Here is a 26,961-nt window from a genome sequence, read left to right as displayed (position 1 = left end):
GCCCAACTGGGAAACTCCAACTCCCATTGTCATTGTGACACAGCACTCCAGCACACAAGTGTTCACTGTACACTGCACATAACAAAATTGCATTCATGCCACACCCGTGCAAGGGGGCAGCACCCAATGGCGCCCCAAGGGAGCAGTGCGGCGGGACGGTAACATGTTCAGGGTACCTCAGTCATGGAGTAGGAAGGGAGAGAGCACTCGTTAATTACTCCCCCCATCAACCTGGCGGGTCAGGAGTCGAACTGGAAACCTTTGGGCTACAAGTCTGACACCCTAACCGCTTACCCATGACTGCCCATGACGATGATGACATAATGACGATGATGACATAATGACGATGATGACGATGATGATGATGATTTCAATGTCAAGTTCAGAAAAGTAATAATAAAAGTGCATCTAGGCCCAGAGTCAATCTGAATACATTGGCGTATACTGACAGCTAGTGGACATACAACGCCATAGCAACAACACAATGTATACTTTGATGACTAGTATGCAACGCTGTTGAACAACGTTAGGTCATACAACTAAGGATTTCAAACACCATAATTATTTTTTTGGATTTGAAATTTAGAACTTCATTAAATTGTGATATGTATGAAGTTAGGCCTAGATGAGGAGAAAATTCAGGTTCTGTAGCATACCGTGACGTCATCGGGTATTTCGACCCTTTTGTTCTCGCGATATCTCCGGACATTCCCTTAACCGGCGGTGATTTGATTCTAGTGGAGAAGATGGCGAATCGTGGAGGATTTCAGGCAGCCGCTGGTGGAGGTGGTAGCGGCGGAATGGGCCCTGGCCCACCTGTCGGCGGAGGAGGGCCAGGTATGGGACCAGGTACACCTTCGGGCAGGATGGGACCCGCACCCGGCGCTCAAAATCATATGTATCGCTCTCCGATGCCCGGCCCTGGATACCCGGTAAGAGACAGTTCGGCTAGCTAGCTTATCCTTGCTAGCTGCTGGACGTTAGCTGAGAACAAAGGAGAATGAAAGGGAGGCGGTCATTGACAAAATCGTAAATGTAACATTAGTTAGCAATATCAAACCAGCTAGCAAGCATAATACCCAAAGTATTGTATGTTCAATTGCCACTGGCTGCCGGGGTTCCAAGAATAACGGTAAAGTTTACATAATGGAGGCCCTGCAGCCTAAGCAACGTCATCAAGCTAGCGTTAACGCTGTGTGGCATCAATTACTATCAGAGATAACAAACAGGCATCCAACGTTTGCCCCCAAATGATAACAGCAGTGTGGCTTGGTATTAGTTCTAGTCTGCCGACACCTGTGTTATGGTAACCAATACCTCTGCACTGGTCGTAACAAAACAGTGCTCTGTGGAACATGGCACCTGCTAGCGTCTTCACTCCAGGCCCCATTCATAGACGAACTTTTAAACTGCTCTGATAACGATTGGATTTAGTTAGCTGACATTGGTTCACAGTGTTGACATGATTGCACCACGTATACTGTACTTGGCTTTGACAAGGCCATGGCTACCGGTATTTTATTTTGTTTACCATTTGCCCATGTGAGGGAAACTGTATTCGAGGTGACCAGGTGTGGATTTTGCTATAGTCATATTAGTAGTCATAGTCAGCTTTTATTGTCACTTTCATCATATGCACAAGACATACAAGGAAAAATGAAATTACGTTTTCTCTATATACCATGCCAGACGTATACAAAACTGACACTTTTCAGACTGACATAAAGTGCAAGACAGGACGGGTAACAGTGATGGACTGGTGACAATGGACAATATTAAATAATAAATACAGTACAAATGAACATTTAACATTTAACATTCAACATGTAACAGAGATAAGGAATGTAGACACTACAATAGTAGAAATAATAATAAGAATGCATATGCATATGAAACACATGCATATGAAACATATGCATATGAAACACTTTATTGGCAATGTTTATGTGCTTTCATTACTTTGTTTATGCTCTCATTTTGTCAGTGAATGTTGTGTAGGCTGACAACTGTCGCTTGTATGTACTTGCTCTTATTTTCTGCTCAAATTCAGCCTTTTGACCATTGACTGCATATCAGCTCGTCAACGTGTGTGTGTGTAGAGAGAGTAGAGTATCATTAAAGGATTTATCCGGAGTTGGAACAAATTTGCCTGTTTTTTGCATGTTTGGGATGAAGTACAGTCACTCTAGAGCAAAATCAAGGCAAAAGGATGCGTTTTGAGAAAGTTTGATAATATCACGTTAGCCTCGTTAGCCATATCAGCTATGCAATATGAAAGATGCGGGCATCGTTTTTCGGCGGTTACACACATTTCAAAAACACAACATTTTAAAGTCTTGCACAGCTCAAAACAACGTCACACTTACCTCGTAATATGTTGAGGGTATCCACACATAAACCGAAGTGTCCAAAGTCCTTCATGTATTCTTGAAAGGTCTGCAGAATGTGTTTTGTGAAACTACTACCTTGAGAATATCTAAATTACCGTCAAGACAACTATTTGACACTAAAGCCCACCAAGTAGATTGCCGAGTGCGTCGCACCATCAGCTGTGGTTACTCGCTATGGAAATAATCATAGCTGATGGTGCGACGCACTCGGCAATCTACTTGGTGGGCTTTAGTGTCAAATAGTTGTCTTGACCGTAATTTAGATATTCTCAATGTAGTAGCTTCACAAAACACATTCTGCAGACCTTTCAAGAATACATGAAGGACTTTGGACTCTTCGGTTTATGTGTGGATACCCTCAACATATTACGAGGTAAGTGTGACATTGTTTTGAGCTGTGCAAGACTTTAAAATGTTGTGTTTTTGAAAATGTGTGTAACCGCCGAAAAACGATGCCCGCATCTTTCATATTACATAGCTGATATGGCTAACGAGGCTAACGTGATATTATCAAACTTTCTCAAAACGCATCCTTTTGCCTTGATTTTGCTCTAGAGTGACTGTATTTCATCCCAAACATGCAAAAAACAGGCAAATTTGTTCCAACTCCGGATAAATCCTTTAAGTGTGTGTGTGTGTCAGTCTCAGTCGTGTCACTTGCTGAACTAGCTGTTCCTGATTTGTTTAGTTCACAAAGTATCAAAGAAAGGCAGTCACTATACCATTGAAAGCATGAATGACGTGACTATCGGTTAAAAAATGCTTTGCACATTTTTGTGTTATTATGTACTGAATGGTTGATGCTATTTTGCATCTATATTGGTTCTATGGTATTTGGAAAGGCTATGTGCTACTTGGGGCCATTATTCACCTTTTCTAGATCTTGACAAAATACCACCCCAAGAAAGAGTTCAGTGAACTTGCTTGTTTTATGAATAGGGAAGTTTACTGTTGGCTTATGGATATGGACTATTATAAACTGCTCAGCAAAAGAGTTGGTAGAGCACTACTAGTGTCCCTCAAAACCAACTGGTGCTCTTGGAAGGGGTTCAAATGTTCAAAAAAGACCGAAGGAAAAAATCCTTGGTCCAGGCACTTCAGTTGGTTAATGTAGTAAAAAAACAAACTTTATTTAAGGGGCAAATGCATTAAAAAAACACCAACGTGTTTCGGCGCTGTGGCCTTCATCAGGGTCGCGTTGGTGTTTTTTAATGCATTTGCCCCTTAAATAAAGTTTGTTTTTTTACTACATTAACCAACTGAAGTGCCTGGACCAAGGATTTTTTTCCTTCTGTCTTTTTATTATAAACTGCTATTGGAGTCAATGCGGCAGCAGAAGGATGCACTACATGTTGACATGTCATCTATTGGATGGTCTTTCAGTCAGCTGCTACGTGACCATTCACATGCAATGGCCATTCGTACACAAATTGGCGGGTCCTCTTCTTAAAACTAAATTGTTTCTTTCTTGCTATGATACTAGTATTGGTGTTCAAAGGCCATTGAAACCTATAGTTGTGCAAGAGGTGGGACACTGTTTGATCTTATTTAGAGGCTATCCCTTGCCTCTGGCGCCAGAGACTGCTGTGCTGTATAGTCTTCCTCACCCAGATGGTACCTGATGCGTCGCACCACATAAGGATGGCAGATGCGCTTTTTTTCTGGGTTTGTTGGCCTTAACAGGGGTGAATTGCTCACAATGCACTTTCCCATGGATAAGACTTGTATCGTTTCGTTTGATGTCAAAACGTTATCCAGCCATGAAATAACAAAAGAAAACAAAAAGGATTTTAACTACAGTCAGCCTTTGTCCTACACCTTTTTCTGGGATGTGCACAATCTTCACCTTTAATTAAACTAATGGCATCCCTGCTGTTTGTCCCCCACAGAGGCCAGGCATGCCCCCCTCCAGCCGCATGACCCCCCAAGGCCCCTCCATGGGTCCCCCTGGGTACGGTGGCAGCCCCGTGTCCCGACCTGGCATGCCTGTCATGGACCCGTCCCGCAAGAGGCCCGCTCCCAACCAGATCCAGCAGGTCCAGCAGCAGAACCGCAACCAACAGTAAGTCAAGTCGGTTTTACATTTTCTTTACATGCGCTGGTCATACAAAGAATTATAATTATGTTTCTTACTTTCCCATTCAGACAGACATAGACTCTAGACTCTCTAGCCACGCTTATGCTTAGAATTGGTGTCTGTGTGTGTGCTCAATGCTACCAGGGGGGTTTAACTGTGAAGAAGGCATTTAGGATGTGTAGACCAGCCTTTGAGGTGGCCAATTCTGTGAAATGAATTAGTCATGGTCCCCCTTGCCTACATCGTCGTCCCTTCCATGGAGCTCGTCACCTCATTGTTAATGTGTAACCTCATAATGCAAATGTTAATGTGAATTGCTTTTTCTCCATTATTCAAAAAAGTCTTCTTGTCCACAGTGCAAAAAAGAAGAAAATGGCTGACAAGATTCTACCTCAGAGGGTATGTTGCAAGAAATTGAACATATTATCAAGTTGCATGCTGTCCTTCATACCAACAGTTTTTATTTTAGTACGAAACATATTTTTCCAACTCTTTTGTTCCAGACTCCCTTTGACACTGTCAGTGCCAGTACGAAATGACCTGTGCCTATGTGCACCAAGGGTTTCCACCTGACCTGACCTGTGTTTTTCTGTCTCTTATGTACCTGTAGATCAGAGAGCTGGTGCCAGAGTCGCAGGCCTACATGGACTTGCTTGCCTTCGAGAGGAAACTTGATCAGACCATCATGCGCAAGAGGCTGGACATCCAGGAGGCTCTCAAGCGACCCATCAAGGTAAGCAACATGGGGAACACTGAGGGAGGAAATGCACAGGCCATCATTGGATATATCTGGATATAGCACAGATGTTGTGCTTACCAGATAACCAAAAGCATAAGTTGAATTGTGTTCATATATCATGAAGATAATATGTTATTTTAAGCATAGCTTTGGCCAGCCTTAACAGACAGTGCATTTATATTGTCCTAGGAACTGGATTCCTTAATAATTAGTATCTTGTTGACTCCTGTTTAACTTCAATGAATGTCCACACCTTCCCAACCCCATCCGCTTGGCGCGAAGGGTTAATAATTAATTGGCTGTGTGTATGTTTTTTTTCCCCTTTCAACAGCAAAAGAGGAAGCTGCGCATCTTCATCTCCAACACCTTCAACCCGGCCAAACCCGACGCAGAGGACGGTGAGGGCACGGTTGCATCATGGGAGCTCCGCGTGGAGGGACGCTTGCTGGAGGATGTAAGTGGAGATCCTGACCCCTGTGTACTAGGATTTACATATTTCCCTCCGCAGGGACTCCATACACCACATTATCCACTGTTACAAGGGAGGCGGCATTACTGTTTGGATAACCGTTGCTAGTGGCAAATCATTCAGAAGGGCAGTGGGCAGCGTAACCGGAACTAGGAGACTCGTCTACTAAGCGGCCGACCTGGGTTCGATTCTGTTCAGGTCCTTTGCCGGCCCTTCCTTGCCTCTCTCTCCCAACTCACTTCCTGTTTCTCCACCACTCTCCGGTCTGATAATAACCAATAGAGGCCTGAAAAGCCCCAAATAATACTTGAAAAAAGAAGCGGATGGGGGGGGGGGGACGACGACTTCTCATAAGAAAAACTGACTTGATGTGCTGCTGGAGACATTCATATTTGTATCGTCTGCTCTGGGATGAAAAACATTCATACCATGGGGAGACTTGAACAGCAAATTTTATTATAATGTAGATTTTGAGACAGGCATGCCTGTGGGCACCGCACAAACTTGCGCAAATTGGCTCAAACTGCTTAGTAAAAAGCCTTGACTCTCAAATGTGAATTGTCTTGTGATTTGATTGGGTAGAATGACAAACAACTTGGCTTACCCAATCTCCATATTTCTTGACTTCATATACTAGGCTTTATTCACACTCACAATGGGTCCATTATGTCAGAATATTATTATAGAATATCAGCTTTAGACACGGTTGCTTGGTTATGTATGTGTTGTTATCTTCCTATCTCTAACTTGACTTTCTGGTGGTGTGTAGATTGGAAGTTGCCTTTTAATGTTGGTGTAATATAAAAGTATTTATTGTTAGTGTAATGTAACGTCCCCTGTGTGTCCCCGCAGCAGGCCGTGTCCAAGTACGAGGCCACCAAGCAGAAGAGGAAGTTTTCATCTTTCTTCAAGTCCCTGGTCATCGAACTGGATAAGGACCTCTACGGACCAGATAATCACTTGGTTGAGGTACGGAATTAAGCCATCCGCCTCTTGAATATGCACTAGCACTTTACAAGCAACTGCATTTTATACTATTGATATTGCTGCAATGAACTTGAACCCTCTCCTCCCCTTTCCTACAGTGGCACAGGACTCCCACCACCCAGGAGACGGATGGCTTCCAGGTGAAGAGGCCTGGAGATGTGGGGGTGCGCTGCACAGTCCTGCTCATGCTGGACTACCAGGTGAGCTGATCTCCTCCAGCACTGGCTTCGCTTGTTCAGTGTTGTTGAGAATGGTAATATAGCGAAGGGTAGGAGAGTGGGCCCACTCGACCTTGAACCCGTTACCATAGCTCTCGCTATATGTTTGGGTTCTGCCTTGCTCCGCGAAAATTAATCTGCAACTACAACATAGGCGTAGGTCTGCAACAGTGTGATTTTATTTTTTTAAAATCCTTGTACGTGAAGTAATTCGGGAAACCACGTGTCTGATCATTTTCAACTGTATTTTAAAATCTGTGAGTATTTAAAGTAGCACCTCATTGAAAATATCGATGTTTCATTCATGCATTCTCAGAAATGGGACGCATGCATTTCTGTGTGTTCTTGACATTGGAATTGTGCTTGGTGGATTTGTTGACATTGCATCCTTAAATGGCAGCTGTTCAATATGCTTCCTGTACTTTTACTTTTGAGGGGTGAATGTACATTCCTGGCAGATAAGGGCACCTCCTGTAGGTGTCACTGTAGATTTGAATAACCAAGAAGAGAACCAAGAAAAATATTTATGGGACATTTTAGAAAGCAGCTCTTCAATTATCTTCATATGCATACCGGTCACGTTACAAATGTTAATGGTGCGTTGATATTGTGTAATTTAATAATCTCCTTCTCCTTCCCTGTGTAGCCGCCCCAGTTTAAGCTGGACCCTCGGCTGGCCAGGCTGCTGGGCATCCACACCCAGACCCGGCCCGTCATCATCCAGGCCCTCTGGCAGTACGTCAAGACCCACAAGCTTCAGGACCCACACGAGCGCGAGTTCATCAACTGTGACAAATACCTCCAGCAGGTACATGCATACAATTCTTCTCAATAGCCTACTGTGTTGTACAGTATGTCCCCTTTAATGTCTGCACTGACGTGAGTGCTTTCAATCTTATCGTGCATGTGTGTGTTGTAAATTGTATGTGGATAGTGGCAATAAAAGGCATTCTATACATTTCATGTACCCACACAGAGACAATACGGTATGACTAACATCAAGAGATCTTTATGTTAAGAACTTTCTATTCTACTCTAGAAAGTAGAAAAATATGTCTATTCTGCTCTAAAAAGTTGAATATTCTAAAAATATTGAATTGGTCTTTATGGATGTTTTTTGTTGTTTCTGGCAGATCTTTGAGACCCAAAGGATGAAGTTTTCTGAGATTCCTCAGCGTCTTCATGCCCTCCTGATGCCCCCAGAGCCCATCATTATCAATCATGTCATCAGGTAACCACAACCAACAACTTGTCTTCACATTGCCATCTCCTTGGCTCAATGAACTCACAATTGTAGCTTTCACAATTACACAAGAAATGACTACCCCAAGCCCAGCCATGTAAGAGGATATAAAACAAACAAAGCTATTGATAATGTTTTCAGAATTTTAGATGATTTCATATCTTTAAAAAGGAATTTGGACCGAACTAATGTTCTCAAAATGCAAAGGGTAATACCGGATGCATATACCTATGGCAAGAATGGAAAGGTGTCTGTATGCTGCAATGTGTGGGTGTACAGCGCATGTCATTTTTCAACTGTCATTTCCCTGTTTCCTTAATAAAAACCCCTCCTGTTATTTGCTTGTTCAGTGTGGATCCTAACGACCAGAAGAAGACTGCCTGCTATGACATCGATGTGGAGGTGGACGACACACTCAAGACCCAGATGAACTCCTTCCTGCTCTCCACCGCTAGCCAGCAGGAGATCGCCGGCCTAGACAACAAGGTGAGTGGGACGTACACACGCTCGCTCGCACTCACACTCTCGCACTCTCACACTCTCACACTCTCACACTCTCACACACACAGGGTGGAGGGGGAGCAGCCCACAGATGCAGGCTTGAGGGCTTCAGGTAGTTTTCTACAATACAAGGTCTCCCTGCACAGTCCACCCCAGTTAGCGACCTCTCCATTACAGCAGCTGTTCAGTATGGGAAACACAGGCACTGTATGAGCCCTGGCCTGCACTGATCTAAATATCCAGGACTGGTGCTTTAATTCTGCTTATTTTACAACACACACACACACACACACACACACACACGCACACACACACACACACACACACACACACACACAGTACGGACAGTAAGAGGGATTTTCAGACATCCAGTTGGAACTGGATGACACACACTGGCACGCACACACACACAGGATTCTCCACTTCGTTGAGGGTCATGGTCAGCATGTACATCATAGTTGTTAACTGAACAGTCTATTCTACTAGGAGCCCACTGGCACACTCCCTAAAGGAAATGTGTGTATCCCTGTATTAAAAAGCATGTGCATGTGCACCCATGCCCATAACACTGCTCTGGGCCTCCTTGTTGAGGCAGGATTAGTGCTTGTAATTACCAAGGTATGAAATTGCGGTGATGGTAGCAGTACTGTTCTTCCCATTCAATTAATTGCTCTGCTTCGAGTAATGATATCTACTTAATGTACCGTAATAAGGCCTGACCTGAGGAACTGTGTGCTGTGTTTGTGTGCTCTGAGATAACGTCTTTATCAGCAAGAGGACCCCAATGTGGCTTATCTGCCCCATTCAGACCCATCTGAATACATCCTCTTCCTCTGGCCACACAGAAGCCCACAGCTGCCCACTGGCCCCTGATAACAGGTGTTGAGGAGGAGATTACCGCACAGCCAGTCGATAACCTGTCTCCTCTCACGCAGGATTACTTAGCTGCTGCTGTCTATGTACTGACTGCAGCCATGGCCTCTGGTCTTGGGCTTCGTGGCTGATAGCAGCCGCCTGAGCCTCCAGGGAATCAATGTTCTAATGAAGATGCGGTCAGCAATGCTGATTTAAATTCCCAGATATTTCAATCCAGCTCAGCTAACGGTGTACCGTATTTGAAACAAAGCTGGAATGAAATGTGTGCAAGAGCCAACTCATCCACACACTCCTGTCAGTCAGCCTGTCCTTAGTTTCTTTGCTTTTGTTCTCTAACTGCTTATTCAGACCAGAAGTGTCACAACCTGGCTCGTTAAGGAACACAACATGAAGGAGACACGACGACAAAATGCCATTTGATGAACCAAAAACACAATCCGCAACGGTGTCTAGGGGAAGTTTGATGGGTGTACGTTGTGAAAGTTACACTATTTAAAATGAATGAAGAGCCTATCTGAATGTTATTATTTTAAGCCTTACTTGTTTAGAACATCTAAGTTATAAACTTGCTGACTGTGCCTTCAAGGTGTCAGCGTGGCATTTCATTTTGTCGTCTTCTGCTGTGTGAAGTGCAGCCATGGTGTGGTCGGCCTCTCCTCTAAAAGCTCCTGTGGGGTACGAATGTCATGCTGCTGGATACACTGTTATTTCAGCAGATTGCTTCTCATGCTTGGCCAGCTGTCCATACACTGTGTGCACTCAAAACAAGCTCTCCCTGGCTGGCTTTTCACAAAGCACAGGCAGGCGCCGTGTCGTCAAGGGGAAACAATGTGGCTGGGGGGGGCGGCGGGCAAGTTTATAAACAATTTTGGACGTTTGACATGTTGGGCCACTTTCAACCCAGATGATTGCGGTGGTTATGCGTGATTGTATTGGAAGAGTGCCCTCAAGCTGTCTTTGTGTGAATGTGCATGAGCGTGCACACACTTCCTCTGTGTAATGATTAGCTGTACATTAGCCCACCCTGACATGAAACTGGGTCGTTGTGCATGTGAGTGCCGCGTGTTAGACTTGACTGTAAGGTGGGTGGATGGGCGTGCGAGTGCGTGCACACGGTGTGTAAGGGGGTGACTGTAAGTGTGCAGGGTCGTGGTGTAATTAACCGCAAACTGTTTTGGGAATTGCCAAGTGAGAATGATGGTGGATTTTGTAGCAATTATGTGCTGGTGTCACCGGAGTTGGCCTTTTAAACTCCTCGCACATTCTACATTGAAAATGCATTCCCCTGGAGTCTGCAGTCCTAACTGGGAGCTGAGTTGCATAGCAATGTCTTTTGTGTGTGAGAGTGGGAGTGGGACTCAGTCACACTGGGAGTCACACTGTAACTGCTCTGTACTGGGGGGTCTTGTCAGCTTTCTTGACAGCGGAGGACACCACTGACCTCAAGTTTGACTGGTGAGGTGATCCAGGTTCTTTCTCACACGAGCACACACAGTTATTTTTTTGTTTCACCTACACATGCACATTGTGCGTGCGCACACACACACACACACACAACATTTTCTAATCCCCAAACACACGCCCATGGTGCCTTTGAAGGAGTCTGGTTTCTTTTGTGCTTTGGCTCTTTGTTGATCTCTGTCTGGTCCTTCAGATGTTCAGTAGGAGGCCCTGATCTTGTTTATGTTAGCTGTTTTTTGTGTGTGTGCGTGCGTGCGTGCGTGCGTGCGTGCGTGCGTGCGTGCGTGCGTGCGTGCGTGCGTGCGTGCGTGCGGCACCGGCTTCCTCTTGCTGTGTTCATACAGCAGCTGCACCCAAAATAGTAGAGGAGTAACTCCAGACGACCTGTGTTCCTTCAACCACCGTCTTTTCCTCTCTTGCCCTCTCAATCGGTGTGCTCTCGCCCTCTCTCTCTCTCTCTCTCTCTCTCTCTCTCTCTCTCTCTCTCTCTCTCTCTCTCTCTCTCTCTCTCTCTCTCTCTCTCTCTCTCTCTCTCTCTCTCTCTCTGACGCGCGCTCCTTCTCCATAGCCATTGCTCTGAAACATTTGAGGGTGCCATTTCTATGGCAACAACTGGCCAAAGAGTGTTTCCTCTTTGCAGTGGTTAGTGGAATGTGACTCCTGACTGTCTTGTATTTACTTCTACTTCTACCTCTCAGATGACTGAGCTGCTACCAGTTAGCTAACTCCTCCTAACTCCTGAATTCACTGTATAATTTTATACCATTCATTGTATTTCACTGGTGAAACTGATTGCTTCGTGGAATGCTTGTTTCCTAATGAATTGACAAAGTACTGTACACTTTGACTTTGAACTCCATTGTGCCGGTGAAACAATGAATGAGCTTATGTTCTTATGTTGTTGTAATGCAGATCCACGAGACCATCGAGACCATTAATCAGCTGAAGACCCAGAGGGAGTTCATGCTGAGCTTCGCCAGAGACCCACAGGGCTTCATCAACGACTGGCTGCAGTCTCAGTGCAGGGACCTCAAGGTACACACACACACACACACACACACACACACACACACATTCTTCCTGTCTCTCTTGTGATTGGTTACCTCTTAAGTCACTGACCATTTCTGTGTTTTCCTCCTCATCTTTATTATCTTTACGTACTGTACTTGCTGCTTTGTACAAATGGCATCTGTGAGGGAATTGCATATGTGATCACCACCTGAAAGCAGTGTTTTACTGTCAACCAGTCCTGGTAATTGTCTGAGTCTGATGAACGCACAGAAATGTAATCCTAATGCATGAAGTCGGCGTGCTCAGTTGTGATTGACAGTTGGTGTCAGTAACGCATATAAATTAACATTTCCATAACCCTTACAGTGTACCGGTAGATTCTATGTATCCATGTGCTTTGCACTCTCCATTCTTTATATGCCAGAGGAAATGTAAAGCTTCCTGATGGCAGGGCCCCAACTCTACTCTGACTGGACTTCTAATTAGATGAAGAAAAAGGGTCTTGCAACCTTATTCACACAACCAGCCTCTTTTAAGCCAGTCTCCTTTAATCTGCTTTCTAAAGGCGCATCATTTGAGGCTGAAAGGGCATGCTGTGCCCTGTGCATGCTCAAGTGTTGTGGCGCCGTCTGCCCCTCTGTCTGTGTAGAAGCTGTCTGCTGCAAATGAGCATTCTAGAACCTTACAAAAACAAACACAAATACACTTAACTGGAATAGGAGTACACAGATTTTCACATCCAGACTAAATCGATGCACACATTTGCAGAGTTGTATAAAGTAGAAGTATGTATGTAATATATCATATGTAATTACAACACTAGTGGTATGGTATTACATGGTTTCAACTTTGTAATATCATGCCACTAGTGTTGTAATTGCATATGTAAGCCTACTTCTGCTTTTACTTACTGTAATACAAATCTGCACATTTGTGTGCATGTACAGTTGTATTTGTCGCAGGTAAATGTAATGTTTTGATTAGACGGCAACGGTGTGAACGCATTGATACCTTTTGGGATCTGTGACGAGTGACTAAGCTTTGTGTGTGATTTAAACGTAAGTGAGATTGATTGATTGATTGATTGATTGATTGATTGATTGATTTATTTATTTATTTATTTATTTTATTTATTTTTAATTATTATTTTTTTCCTAACCAGACCATGACAGATGTGGTGGGGAACCCAGAGGAGGAGCGGCGTGCCGAGTTCTACTTCCAGCCCTGGGCCCAGGAGGCTGTGTGCCGCTACTTCTACTCCAAGGTACCCGCCCACCATCCATCCAGCATCTATTGTATCTCAGTGCTTCTTAACCTGGGCTCCAGCCCCACACTTCATCTTCTTCATATACTGTATAACACTGTGAAAAACCAAGCTGCTTTGACCGATAGCCTCTCGTCTTGCCTCTCCTGAGTTATCTGATCTTTAGATGCCAAATTGTCCATTTCAGTTCATTAACTGTCGTGCTCTTGGCTGTCTGCACCCCTTCAGGTTCAGCAGAGGAGACAGGAGCTGGAGCAGGCTCTGGGCATCAGGAATACGTAAGCAGCTGGCCCCTCTTGCCCCACCGCCCAGACCTCCACCCCCAGCAGCCACGACGTATGATGCCACCCCACCTCCATACCACCCCACAGGGCAGCAGCCATGGGTGTCTGGGGGCTCTGAGAGCCATCGGCTGGTGTTCAGGCACCCAACGGACACACCACAGCTCCTTATCCTGGCCTCCAACATTTGTGTCTGTGTGTGCGTGCGTGCGTGTGTGTGTGTGTGTGTGTGTGTGTGTGTGTGTGTGTGTGTGTGTGTGTGTGTGTGTGTGTGTGTGTGTGTGTGTGTGTTTGTTCCGTGCTGTGAAGGCTGTCCTTCCTCCCATGAGATGTTGTGGTGGGTTGATGAAGTGTCTATTTAAGCAGTGGTGTGTGTGTGTGTTTGTGTGTGCGAGAGTGTGCCTGATAGAAAGTACAGTTTTAATAATGCAAGTTTGTTGGGTTGTGTTGAGGTGACTTCTTTAGACGGGCACATGAGATCAACGTGCTACCAATGAGTAACTTGCGTTACACTAACTTTGCATTACTTATGAAGACAAAATACTTTTTAGATCCCCGACAAAGTTAACTTGCATCCAAAAAGAAAACACTATGAATTATTATTCGCCTGAAGGCATTTGCCTTACTCCAGCTCGGTGCTAACAAAAGAAATGTAACGCCTTCCCCATCCCAGTCCCCTTGCCCCCTTTCTGTGGAAGTCACATTGTTAGAATGATATCTAAATGGGCCTTTTTTAAAAAAAAGATAAATTACCTTTTGTGAAGAGGTTAGCTTTTCATGTAGGGTTTGTGTTCTCAATCTCATCATATGAACTTATATATTATATGGAAAGTACAGTAGTTGTGTACATTAGGCATAGATAGACTCTAGAGACAGTAGCTGTGGTTGTAAATATGAAATAGACGCAGACTATAGGGGGGGGGCTTAGCAACTTGAAGAGGCAAGAGACAGTCCTATGGCTCAAGCTCAGCTTCATTATCTGTTCCACACCCAGGCTGTAATACTCTGTCTTCTTAGTATATGAAGTCATTGGTTCTCTGTTGTGTAAACGTGTTCTCCTCTGTTTCGACGGTGTAACTGTAATCTTCATCATCAGAGGGTCACGTCTGTCAAAACGTGTCAGGTAAAAGGAGAAAACGTTTACATGTCTGAAACAAAGGAAAGCTGTTGGCTTGTATTCCTCCAGTTAGATGCTGTACTCCTGCTGCAGTGGGGTCCATTGCCCTCTGGTGCATACTTCAGCCAGTGAACCTGCTGTCCTGTCCTGTCCCGTCTTCTCTCGATCTCCGCTCCTGTACCCCTCTTGACCAGTTAATAATACTACTGTACGCACCAGTGGTGGGCAACCTGGATTCATTTGTAAAGAGTGCAATGCCACATTTTCCCAAATGACCTGATTTTACCCGTCCCGTTCAACCAGGCAATCACCTGGTTGAATTGGACGGGCAGTACCAGGCCATGTTTAAAATATGTGGCACTGGATTGCAAACGAATCCAGGTTGTCCATCACTGGTACACACCATCACATTCACACTTCCACCTCTCTTCCAGACGTACTAAGATGCGTACTCTCACAGTGCTGTTGTGTGTTACTACATGCATAACCGATGCTACATCAAATGATCTGATCTAGAGCCATTCTAGATCCAGCTGCCTGCAGGGTAGTTGATGTAGTGTTCCGAGTGAGGCTGTTGCCCTCTGATTCAAATACAGAAGCAAATACAGTTTGGCAGTTGGTGTGAAGGACGAAACGGGTTTACCGGTAAAGTTGCTACTGAGAGGATCATGCAACGCTCCAGTGATGTAGAACCATAGCAGCCTCTGCATTACTCAAGACATGTATAGAAGTGTCAAAAACCTTTTCTATTTTTGATTCTTTTTTTTGTTGTTGTTAAATATATACACATTTGTAATGATTTATTTGCTGTCTTTGTTACATTATTTCTTTTACTTTACATTGGTTTGACACCTTTTTTTGCCCCCTTTTGGCTATAGGAGGTTGAGTGACCTGTAGGTTGGAGATCTCTGTTAACCTTTTGCTTTCATGGACCAAATGTGTCATTATTTCTGTATTCCTTTTGTCTAAATAAAGATGAACTTGTATTGATGCCAACTACTTCTGTGGAAGTGAATTTGTTTATGTTCACATGCACTCTGCAGACGTTGGTGAGCCTCGACGCTGAAGTAGACGCAGTAAGTAAATGATTTTCGGCTTCAGTCACACACAGTATAATATTTGATGAGCGTAATGATATCCAGTCTGCAAGGGGTTTCTAGTATTAAGAACCAATAGAGTGGAGGAGGCGTGCTTTAGACCCGAAGGGTATCGCTCAACTCCGGTATTTAAAGGTGCGTTGACTCCGCCGGAGCCGCTGGACTGTACAAGCGCCCCGACTAGAAGCGGGTCACGTCAGCGCACACAGGGAGGTTCCTCTTAACCATGGGTGGCAAAAAAATCTGCATCATCGGCTCTGGCAACTGGTAAGAAAAATGTTTCGCGTTCGCTGATTTATTGTCGACTGCCTTGTTCGGTGGCAGAAAATATTGGACAAATCGTTGCCAGCCGGTGTAGCCTACTGGTAATGCGCAGGGGGTAATCACGCCAAGGGAAAATGTTCCCCCCAAATGTTCGCATCGATGCTGGTCTATGAACTTCTATGATTTATACAAGCACTCGATTTTGCAAGTGCCATTCAAGATTAAAATGCTCTATGTGTCTCGGGCTCGGCGTATTCTGTGAGGGGAAATCAAATCTGCCGAGTCTTAAATTCAGGAGATGATCTTGTGACTGTGCATTTTTGGAATTGGCTCCACTTGGTTTGCACCAGTTCTACTTCTACACATGGACTACCTGATCCGAGAATGCATTTCCTTCAGAGAGACAGCTGGAAAATGATTTCAAATTCATATTGTATTTTGCATTATTATTACATAATCTTATCCACAGATAGCCTACATGTTTTGTAGGATATTTGCATATGGTTTTATTTGTATAGAGCCAAGACGACGCAGACGCATTATAATAAACTATGACGAAATAGCAGCCAGCAGCCAAATTCGTCCAAATGTATTTTAAGTTAAGTTTCCTAAGTTACCCCCACGCCCCTGTCAATCTGCGCCTCTGGGTGTGTTTGTAGTCGCCAGCAGGGGTCTCGCAGTGGCACCGAGTCAACTCATGTCGCATTTTGTCTGGTGGGCATCATGGACTATTCAGTTCAGAGGGTGGGAAATGCATTTGCAATTGTGTGCACTATTGCATTGCATTGCATTCTTAATATTCTGTAGGCCTATTTGGTCATTGCATACTTGATGATTGAAATGTAAAGAGTAGCCTATTCAGAATCTGTCTTGCTTTTGCAGAGTTTTACCCATAGGCAGACACTGTAGGGAATTGCCTATTAGGCCCCCAGCAAAACTTCCCTCTGTAGCAGGCCTCAACAGTCAGCCCCCCACCTTAGTAAATACATGCAAAATTGGGCTAATTCAAAAGAGCCCCCCCCTGTCTACAGTATATTTCGCCTAGGGCCCCCAAAATATCAGACCCGCTGCAGTGCCTTCGCCTGGTATGGTCTGACTGTTGTTGATGTTACATATGTTTGCAGCATGCTTACTCACAATACTTTCACATTTGTCATGCATTCATGCTTTGCAGTCTCGGACATTTCTTTTGTTTTCAGTTGGCATAGTCATAGGCATTGCTGGCATGCCTATGACTGACTGTGTTGTTTCACTGAGCCATTTGTTTGACATGAATCATGCATGTTGCATTTTAAGCAGACACAGAAACAAGGTTAAGAAAAAGCAGTGTTTCAGCTCCATTTGACCATAATCTCAAACCATGGGTTAATAGCCTACAAAAGAAATGCGGGAGGTGTTGTGTCTGTGATCATACTTGCATTAATACCGTCAATATTGAATATTCTCTGCTGTTATGTTGAACTTTCATTCATGTAGCCTGTCCTTAGCGGTGTTATCATACATGATATTGTTATTGTCAGGTGCTTCCACGTTCACCACTCACTCAGGTAACATCAGTGATTGGTCTCTGTTCCCTTTCAGTCAGGGCAATGAGCATCTAGGGCAAATTCACACTAAGGTTCTGTGCACTGGCGGTACTGAAGCATTTTTGTCCACTATCTGCACAGAAAATGGCACAGGGGCAGGGAGCGTCCTAAAAGTTTGACACTTTGGGCTTGATTAGCACACTCTAAAAAATAAATATATAAATGCTGTTCAGAAGTGAACATGTCACACATAGTGTTCATTTCAACTAGGCTACAAATGAAGGGTTTTGTTACAAGTTGCTCCCATTGCATTTATTTAAAGTCACAACAGGCCTGCAGCAGGTCCAATAGGAGATGGCAGGTCACTTGACTTGATTTTTGTATTAGTGTGAAACAATGAGCAGGGAAGGTAATCAAATGAAATGTGACATTGTGTCTGAATGTGACATTCTGAAAAATGTGCCAGAATGTGTCTATGTGCTATGATGACCCATGTCCCTGTCATTATGCGTTATGTTGTTTTTATTACTTAGTGTCTGTTGTGTGTGTATGTGCGTGTTTTTAATATTTGCTACAACCTGATTTCTCCCTTGCGCACAAATAAATAGACTGACTTGACTTGATTTGACTTGACCCTACAGGGGCTCTGCCATTGCCAAAATCGTGGGTGCCAACGCGGGGAAGCTGGACATGTTCGACACCACGGTGAACATGTGGGTGTTTGAGGAGGAGGTGAACGGACGCAAGCTCACCGAGATCATCAACACCGACCACGAGAACGTGAAGTACCTCCCTGGACACAAGCTGCCCCCCAATGTGGTACGCATGCAGGGGTGTGTACAAGACACAGACTGTGGCATTCCCAATAGCAACAACATTTGCTGTGTCTAATTCAACATACTTGTATAAGCGCTGCTGTGTGTAATGATGTCCTCTCCCCTCAGACGAACGTGCCTGGGGAAGCCTGGGCCCTGTACTACAAAGCTGGTTCAGGAGTAAACCAGGTTAAGTTAAGAGGTAAATCATCTAATAGAAGAGCCTGGCGCCAGGGCCTTGTATTAGATGATTTACCTCTAACTTAATCTGGTTTACTCCTGAACCAGCCAAGTAATATAGGCCCCAGGGCTTCTACTATTTGTCTGTAATGGTGTCTTCTCTTCTCCCCTCAGTTGGCCGTGCCTGACCTGCTGGAGTCGGTGAAAGGAACAGACATTCTCATCTTCGTCATCCCACACCAGTTCATCAACAGAGTCTGTGAGACCATCAAGGGACACCTCAAGCCGGATGCTGTGGGCATGTCACTCATCAAGGTGAATGTCAGCATTTACCACCTCCAGCATACAACCTTTTAAAGAGTGTTAGTCACCATGTTGTGTTGAAATGTGTGTTTACTTGGTCCATCATGGATGCAGGTGGGCGTGTAGGTCTTTTTGTCTAAATGTTGATGCTTTGTTTAATGGCTACAAATATGATGCTCAGGGTTTTATGTGTGTATGTGCTTCTTTGTGTTACCATTGTGTGTGTGTGTGTGTGTGTGTGTGTGTGTGTGTGTGTGTGTGTGTGTGTGTGTGTGTGTGTGTGTGTGTGTGTGTGTGTGTGTGTGTGTGTGTGTGTGTGTGTGTGTGTGTGTGTGTGTGTGTGCATGCGTGCGTGCGTGTGTGCATGCGTGCATGCCTGTGTGAGTGTGTCTATGTGTGTGCGTCTATGCGTGCGTGTATGCGGGTGTGTGTGTGTGTGTGTGTGTGCGCGTGCATGCCTGTGTGTGTGTGTGTGTGTATGCGTGCGTCTATGTGTGCATGCGTGTGTGTGTGTGTGTGTGTGTGTGTGTGGGTGTGTGTGTGTGTGTGTCTAGGGTGTAGATGAGGGTCCAGAGGGCCTGAAGCTGATCTCTGATGTGATTCGGGAGAAGCTGGGCATCACCATGACTGTCCTGATGGGAGCCAACCTGGCCAATGAGGTCGCAGAAGACAAGTTCTGCGAGACCACAATCGGTGAGCAAACACGCAGGGCTATAAAACAGTTTCAAAGTGTTAAAAGTGCGAAAATTCTGAAGAATTTTGGTCTCAATAGAATACCATGTGGAATTTTAGAACCATGCATTGTTGTATCACTGATTCTTGAAAGTTTGGCAAAAACATGTCCCAGCAGTAAAATATTAATTCTGTTGAAAATCAACTACATTTTCACAAACAAAATGAACCCAGGTAATGGCCAAGGGGTCTGTTACACGAATACAATTTTGTTTGAAATATTTAAGTGTAATTGTATTACTTTTCATGGCTATAAACCTATCCACACCCTGTAAAAACGCCTGTCCCAAGGACTGGCATCATCATTTCAATTGACTTAAAATACAAAAATCACTAACAGAATTGAACAATATCACCATGATGTGGAAGACGATATTAAAGTGGTTCTACAGATGTGCACATAGTGGATGTAAAACAATATTTATTATTATTTACTGATTGCTCAAAATGTGTCCAGCATATTGGTCACCACCGTCAGATTTTTTCTAAAAGACAATAAAATCAGGTATGCACAAGGTAATTTTCATTACTGAGGACCCCTTTTCAAACCTTTAGCTCTACTGCATACTTCACCATCACTGAAGCTCCTGTAAGTTTATTATTTTGTCCTCAATTTGTTAATTTGTTTGGACACTGGTACTGTCTCAACCATAAACTGTCAACACCGTCGGGGGTTTTAATAGTATTGTATTACATTAATGTTAATAAATATATTTTTTTTCAGAAAAGGTATGAAGCACCCAAGAAACAGAGCGAAAATGAAATGGCTAATGTGAACAAACAATGCATAATATGTAAAAGAGTGTTTTTTTGTCTCACACCGTCAGATGTCACCACCGTCAGATTTTGTTCTGCTCATCATCTTGTTCCATATTTTACTAAATTGTGCTGGTTAATGAAACATTACTAGGCATGTTAGTAATAATTGTGATCCTAAATGATACTCTAACCACCACTGAGGTGCATTTGGAGGTTTTTTTGTCAGAAAACCTGACGGTGGTGACATCTGATGGAGTTCACCAAAAAACACATGTTTTACGTGTTTTTGAAATGTTTTAAGAATATGCATACAATAAGTATCTACAGTTATGTTGAATTGTTAAAGTAATTCACTTTAAAACAGTAAACATGTGTTTTTACTTCTAATTCTGTCTGCCGCTGTTGACAAAACAAGAAAGAGCCCATTTTATGAAAAATGTTAAACATGGGGAGCTTCGCCAATGCATTCACTGCACAGCCAAGACCTACATCTATGATAATACACCTCTATATTTTGGATTTGAACAACTTAAAAGCTGTTTTTACCACATTTTCAACAACCAGTGGCTTACTTCCTAGATAATCTAACTAATGAAGAAAAAACACATGCTCATACTGTGCACACACAAAAATAAAGTGTTTATGCAAGATGCCATTGACTTGAGAGGGCTATTTATTTTGCTAAATGCAGGTACTAATTAGGCCACTTTCACCACTCTCAGATTACTGTCACCACCGTCAGTTCTTAAGTCACCACCGTAAGAAGGAGTTTTGGACATTTTAAAGGAATGTGCTTACAACATTTTCCTTAGGAGTTGTTGAATTATCAAAGTAATAGCCAATTTAAGCCTACACGAATATTTGTGAAATTACAAAAAAATTGTTTGTTCTATTTAGGCGTTAAGTAAGCATCGTATGACGGTACATATTTTAAAATTAGAACACATGAAACAGTATTAAAATAGAACAAAAGTGAATTTTCAACATTTAAAGGCATATGTGTGAACCAAAAAATACACATAATCACTTAAAAACTCCAGATACATATGCAACCAAATCAATACAATTTTAATAACTTTTAATTGTGTCTGACGGTGTTGACAAAAAACAAGGTACGATCGTGGGAAAAGCCTGATTTCTGAAAAAAATACATAATGGGGAGATTGGCCTTGTGCATTTCTGAAAAGCCAAGACCTTAGTCTACGAGGATATAGCATATAATTTTGTAATTCACTTTGTTTTTTTCTGTCAACATTACAACCTGTTTTAGCCACTTTCTCAAGAATCAGTGGTATAACACATTCTCATTTTGTTGTAGAATGTTGAAATCGACAAAGGTTTTGACAAAAGTAGATCAATCGTAATCGGAATGCACGAGTTGCAACATTATTGTTGTCACAATATTTACTTTAATGTCTGCTTTAAAGGTTGCAAATGCAAAGAGACTGGAGCTGTACTGAAAAGTCTCATGCAGACAAAAAACTTCCGTGTGACTGTGGTGGAGGAAGCTGACGTTGTGGAAATTTGTGGCGCTCTTAAGGTATAAATCATTACCAGTGTCGGTATTTATGGGTTTCAATACTTTTGTAAAAGTTTACATTTTTTGTCCTTGTTAACATGCAAAACTGTTTTTTTAACAAGTAGTTTAATTCATCCAGTTTGATGTAGAATATTTAACTGTCATGTATGTGTACATGTCACACTTTTATTTAAAGGTGTACTGTGTAAGATTTTTAATTGTTTATTTCCAGAATTCATGCTACCCATTCACTAATGTTACCTTTTTCATGAATACTTACCACCACCATCAAATTCGAAGAATTCATTATGACTGAGAAAATTGCACTTTTCATACATGAAGAGCGGGATCTTCTCCATGGTCCGCCATTTTGAATTTCCAGAAATAGAAATGTTTAGCTGCAAAAAGGACTGCACTTGGGCCATACTAGAAAATATTACTTTCATGAAAAGATCAAATTTGCCAATAGGGAGCCTAGTTTCAATGAGCAGCATAGTTGCAGCACCTTTTTTGACCATTTCCTGCACAGTGCACCTTTTAACTCATGTACTGAATGTCTCGCATGTCATGTAAATGTATGTCACACATGTCACACTTATATTTAAAAAAATAAATAATAAACAACAAAATGTCACCTTTTCCTCAGAACATTGTTGCGGTCGGCGCGGGCTTCTGTGACGGTCTGGGCAACGGTGACAACACCAAGGCAGCGGTGATCCGTCTGGGCCTGATGGAGATGATCGCGTTCGCCAAGCTCTTCTGCAAGGGAAGTGTCTCCCCCTCCACCTTCCTGGAGAGCTGCGGAGTAGCCGACCTCATCACCACCTGCTACGGAGGACGCAACCGCAAGATCGGAGCGGCCTTCGCCAAGACAGGGAAGGTGAGCAAGAAGTCAGATTCATTCTACAACGGACGAGATGGTATAACTGTCCATTGTGCCATTAGATGTTAAGTTCCATGAGTTGCCTTGATATTGAGAGTGAAGACTGGTGTTTGGGGCAGTCATCATGGGTTATCGGTCCTGTTTGTTGGGCTTCCTCTTTGCACCTGGTGAGGCATAAATGCAATTGGGAATACACTGTGTGCACTGTTGCAGTATTGGTGAAAGTTTTGCCAAAATTGGAAAGGCGAGTGAAGTCCCATTGCCACTGTGACACAATCAATGGGGGTACATTATAACAGTGGACACCGTGCATTACAGCACTGTGCACACAATAAAATTGCAGTTATGCCTCACCTGAGCAGCCCAGCAACCAGGGGTGGGGGCGTGGGTGGTGGACAGTAATGGGCAATTCAGAAACTGTAATCCAGTATCACATATTCCAATGCGGCTATTTGGGCAGGTGCAACCAGGTTATTTGGAATACATGGCATTGGATTATTAACCGGATTACCGTCGACTTTCAAATCTCTTCGAGACTTGGTCTGACAAAGAGCATAACAATTCACATTTCCCAAACGGCATGGTTGAGCCACATCCCTTGGTTTGCTACTGGTTGTTTGCTTCCCGACAAAGTGGGAGGAGTTTCTGATTTTTCTGGAGCTCAGGAGCGATATTTGAATTGGTCCTGGCCTGACTAAAAGCAACACTGAAGGTGTTAGGCGACCTGGCTACTGGATTACAGCTGCTGAATGCGGGATGCCCATCGCTGACGGTGGACCATGTTTGGGATACTTTACACTTGAGGAGCAGGATGACTACTGCAGCCGGCTTGAGTGACCTCTATGACCTTTGACCTCAGAGCTGACCTCAGTAGAGACTATTGATAAGGTAGTTGTTCCGGAATCAGAGAAGAAAAGAATAAGATGCAATTCTAAGAAAAGAATAAGATGCAATTCTAAGAAAAGAATAAGATGCAATTCTATAGTAGCCAGCCATGTCCCTTTAGGAGACTCAGAGACTAGTGAATGGGGTTCAATGGAAACTTGCATTCATTTAGGAGACCGGACCTGATCCCACTTTATTTCATTGGTGACACATAGTCTGATCATAGAGGTAGAACATTAGACTAGAGCTGACCCTGCCCCCCTTTTCACTGCAATTCGTGGAAGTCATTTTTTGGAGGTAGACCTGAGAAATGGAAATGAATGGAGAAGGAGGCTCAACTCTGTAAATATCAAAGTAGATAGCCTGACGTTTCAAATCTGTTCTTTTTTATTAATGTGTTACCTCATATTCACACAGTTTTAGTGCACAGTTTTTTTGACAGAGGTGGGTGTGTTCTCAATTGATTTGCATTGACGGAAGGTACCTACACTACCTTCACAAGATGGGAGGCTGCACTTGCCGTTTTACAGTGCTGTCGCGAGTTGCCGTGTCACCTCTACTCTAATGTTCTACCTCTATGGATCTGATTTACCTTGGTTACCATATTGAAAATCTTTGACCTCACTTCCTGCTCCTGTTTGTGTGTGCAGACGATCGAGGAGCTGGAGAAGGAGATGCTGAATGGCCAGAAGCTGCAGGGGCCGGCCACCGCTATGGAGGTCCACCACATCCTTAAGGCAAAGAACTTGACCGACAAGTAAGTCCAGTGCAGTCCACACATACTGCCCTACAATTTCTCAGAACGCAGTAACTCAGCTTACTGGTAAACTGAGAAAAAAGGCTGTGATGTTTCCTTTCTGGCCGGGCAACTATGTTGAAGATAAAGTGTTGATGACACCTCCATATAGTACTTTTTTATGGTGGAAATGTATGCATACAAGAAAAAACAACAACATTCTCATGACTTTTCACCTGAAAAATGAAGTTAACTGCGTTCTGTTGTGGTATTACTGTACTGTCTTCTCCCAAACCACTGCTTCAATGATAAGTACAGTAACTACACATGACTTACTGCATTTTTTGGCTTGTAAGACGTAATCTCTTCAAACAAAAGAGTGCAGTAGCATTCGTTTTTTGGATTTTTCTCTGAAACGGGACAAAGTTGGACCAATATTTTTTGACACAAGACAAATGAGATATTTTAAAGGCCATTTCTGGTCTGAACTCAATTTCAACCATTTTCGAGTTACTGCGTTCTGAAATTGTACAGCAGCATAGAGGTAGAAGAACACAAGACTAGCCCTTTCAGGGGTAATGATTTACCCCCAATTGCTCTAGAATTTTACTTGGACATTCTACACTGTTCTACACATTCTACTCTTTGCAACCAGTAAAAGGTGGTTGTGCAGGTTAGGATTTAAAATAACTTTCACCACATTCGTGTTAATAGTACACAACTAAAGGACAAGTGCACTAGCTTCAACATTTTGCCAGTTTTCTGGGTTGTCTGCAAGGTTTTAGAGTCCTCACCATTTATTTCATGTTTGCTGCTGTCTGTTATTTGACTAATTTGGATTTTGTCTCAACCGGCTTTAGAAGGGCCATCTATGGACAAGTTCAAATCTGTCACCTCTGTGTTGTACATTGGTTTGCATTGACTGAAGAGCACAGGTCTACCTATAGAAGATGGTGACTGCGACTACCATTTCCCAGTACTGTTGCGTATTGCCGTGTCACCTCTAGTCTTATGTTTTACCTCTATGAATCCACCTTATTCCTAGTCCCCATTACACTGTGCGATAAAGGGGTGACACTTCCGCTTGGTTTTGCCTGGTTACGACCCAGTGTTATCTGTCATGGCTGTAATTGATTTCCTTTTGGTTAATATAACTTGACTGTCCGTCCGTAGGTTCCCGCTGTTCACCGCTGTCCATCAGATCTGCTTCGAGAAGCACCCTGTTACGGAGTTCGTCAGCTGCCTGCAGAACCACCCAGAGCACATGTAAGGTCATCAACACTGACCAGGCCTCGCACCAGCCAGGGGAAGGTGTTGGGAACATCTCATGATGTCAAGGCCAGAGGCAGGGGGCACTGAATGGGGAAGGACTCAACTATGTCATTGTGCCTGTGTTTTTTTTTGTACTCTATGCATATCTCCAGAAAATGAGAAATGAGAAATGTCACCCCTTTCGGCTGAAAGAAGCGCTTCTGTCCAGTCAGTCCCGCCGCACTCTCAGTACATTTGGAGAGCAGAGCTGCTAAACTCTGAAGGATGCAGTTTACTATTTTTAGATGCCATGCCCACGGGGTTTAATTACTGTACAAGAGTATGCTCATCTATTTTCTCACACAAAGATACATTATATTGCTATGTAAATGATTGTCTTAAGTTACTCTTTACTTGAAGGAGAGAATAATTACCCACAGTAACGTAACAGACTGTTGCATAAAAGTAACTTATGGCGTCTGGCCAGTTGTGAGCATAGGGGAAACCCACACAGATTAAGTGCCTTACACATCTATGCGTCTGTCTTTGTCTACTTACTTGGAACTTTGAACTCTGTGTAAAGTCAACAGAATGGGAAAAAACATCTGCACACTGAAGTCCCTGTTCTCACACAGAAGAAACATTTCAGGCTAGTGATCATCTTCAGAGCACAAGATATTGCCTTGTGGGAACGTTTATATTTAAAAAGTTAGCAAAAATAGCTTATATGTGTATCTACTCCCGTTTTGCTGATGCTTTGTATGAAGTCCCTCATCTACTTTCAAGGACATATCTGTTCACTATTTGACCACTTTTGAAGTTAAACTTCAACAGGACTCTCATAACTGTCGACATGCTTGTCTTTTATGAGTGGCGCCATTTCAGTTCCCTTCAAGATAAGGCGAGAATGGTTTGATACATACGTATTCTGTATGACTGGATAATGTGAAAGGTAAACTGTTCAGAAATAAATTATTTAAATGTGCGTCAAATACCTGGTGTTTCAATCTGTTCTTCTGTAGCTCTATCAGATTTTTTTTTGTTCAATATTGTTTAAAGTCATTGATGTTTTCTGAGAAATATCCCTTGAAGTGAGTGTTTTGCCTGCTGCTGATCAGCGAGGTGCACTTAGAGGACAGCCAGCCGAGGCACGTCTCCCGCAAACGCTGCAGTGACCTTTATGGAACCCCATCCCTCGACTCGACTGCCACCCAAAGCTCTTCACCTTTACCATTTCCTCTAACTACGACCTATGGCCTTCACCAGGAGGACAGTGCTTATGTTTCCCCTGCTTCTTTCAAAGAGTAAAAAAATCACCTCCTAAATGATATATATATATATATTTAAAAGCTGCAGAGAAAAATGTTGGTCATACGC

At 43.3% G+C, this 26,961-nt stretch overlaps 2 protein-coding genes across 2 annotated transcripts; both read left to right on the top strand.

The window, feature by feature from the left end:
• Positions 1-704: 704 nt before the first annotated feature.
• Positions 705-14,571, top strand: smarcd1 (SWI/SNF related, matrix associated, actin dependent regulator of chromatin, subfamily d, member 1). The gene is made up of 13 exons (XM_063215093.1): positions 705-932; positions 4,280-4,452; positions 4,824-4,866; positions 5,078-5,200; positions 5,538-5,660; positions 6,528-6,644; positions 6,761-6,862; positions 7,527-7,688; positions 8,014-8,111; positions 8,474-8,609; positions 11,874-11,996; positions 13,135-13,236; positions 13,465-14,571. Exons 1-13 carry the CDS (start codon positions 747-749, stop codon positions 13,516-13,518), a joined length of 1,542 nt encoding a protein of 513 aa, XP_063071163.1. The 5' UTR covers positions 705-746; the 3' UTR covers positions 13,519-14,571.
• A 1,307-nt stretch (positions 14,572-15,878) lies between these two features.
• LOC134462191 (glycerol-3-phosphate dehydrogenase [NAD(+)], cytoplasmic-like) lies at positions 15,879-26,576 on the top strand. The gene is made up of 8 exons (XM_063215092.1): positions 15,879-15,998; positions 18,163-18,340; positions 18,691-18,831; positions 19,374-19,512; positions 21,738-21,850; positions 22,476-22,709; positions 24,248-24,354; positions 25,507-26,576. Exons 1-8 carry the CDS (start codon positions 15,958-15,960, stop codon positions 25,601-25,603), a joined length of 1,050 nt encoding a protein of 349 aa, XP_063071162.1. The 5' UTR covers positions 15,879-15,957; the 3' UTR covers positions 25,604-26,576.
• Positions 26,577-26,961: the final 385 nt, after the last annotated feature.

This window comes from Engraulis encrasicolus, chromosome 14 (genome assembly GCF_034702125.1).
Source record: "Engraulis encrasicolus isolate BLACKSEA-1 chromosome 14, IST_EnEncr_1.0, whole genome shotgun sequence".
Taxonomy (NCBI): domain Eukaryota; kingdom Metazoa; phylum Chordata; class Actinopteri; order Clupeiformes; family Engraulidae; genus Engraulis; species Engraulis encrasicolus.
Note: the sequence above shows the minus strand (reverse complement) of the source record. Positions and strands in the feature narration are given on the sequence as shown.

Bases quoted from the DNA above. Each gene is read 5' to 3' on its own strand.
- smarcd1 (XM_063215093.1), top strand. From the start codon at position 747: ATGGCGAATCGTGGAGGATTTCAGGCAGCCGCTGGTGGAGGTGGTAGC. The intron at 7,689-8,013 runs GTACATGCATAC...TGTTTCTGGCAG, and splicing joins GTGACAAATACCTCCAGCAG to ATCTTTGAGACCCAAAGGAT. The intron at 13,237-13,464 runs GTACCCGCCCAC...GCACCCCTTCAG, and splicing joins GCCGCTACTTCTACTCCAAG to GTTCAGCAGAGGAGACAGGA.
- LOC134462191 (XM_063215092.1), top strand. From the start codon at position 15,958: ATGGGTGGCAAAAAAATCTGCATCATCGGCTCTGGCAACTG. The intron at 18,341-18,690 runs GTACGCATGCAG...TTCTCCCCTCAG, and splicing joins ACAAGCTGCCCCCCAATGTG to TTGGCCGTGCCTGACCTGCT. The intron at 24,355-25,506 runs GTAAGTCCAGTG...GTCCGTCCGTAG, and splicing joins GCAAAGAACTTGACCGACAA to GTTCCCGCTGTTCACCGCTG.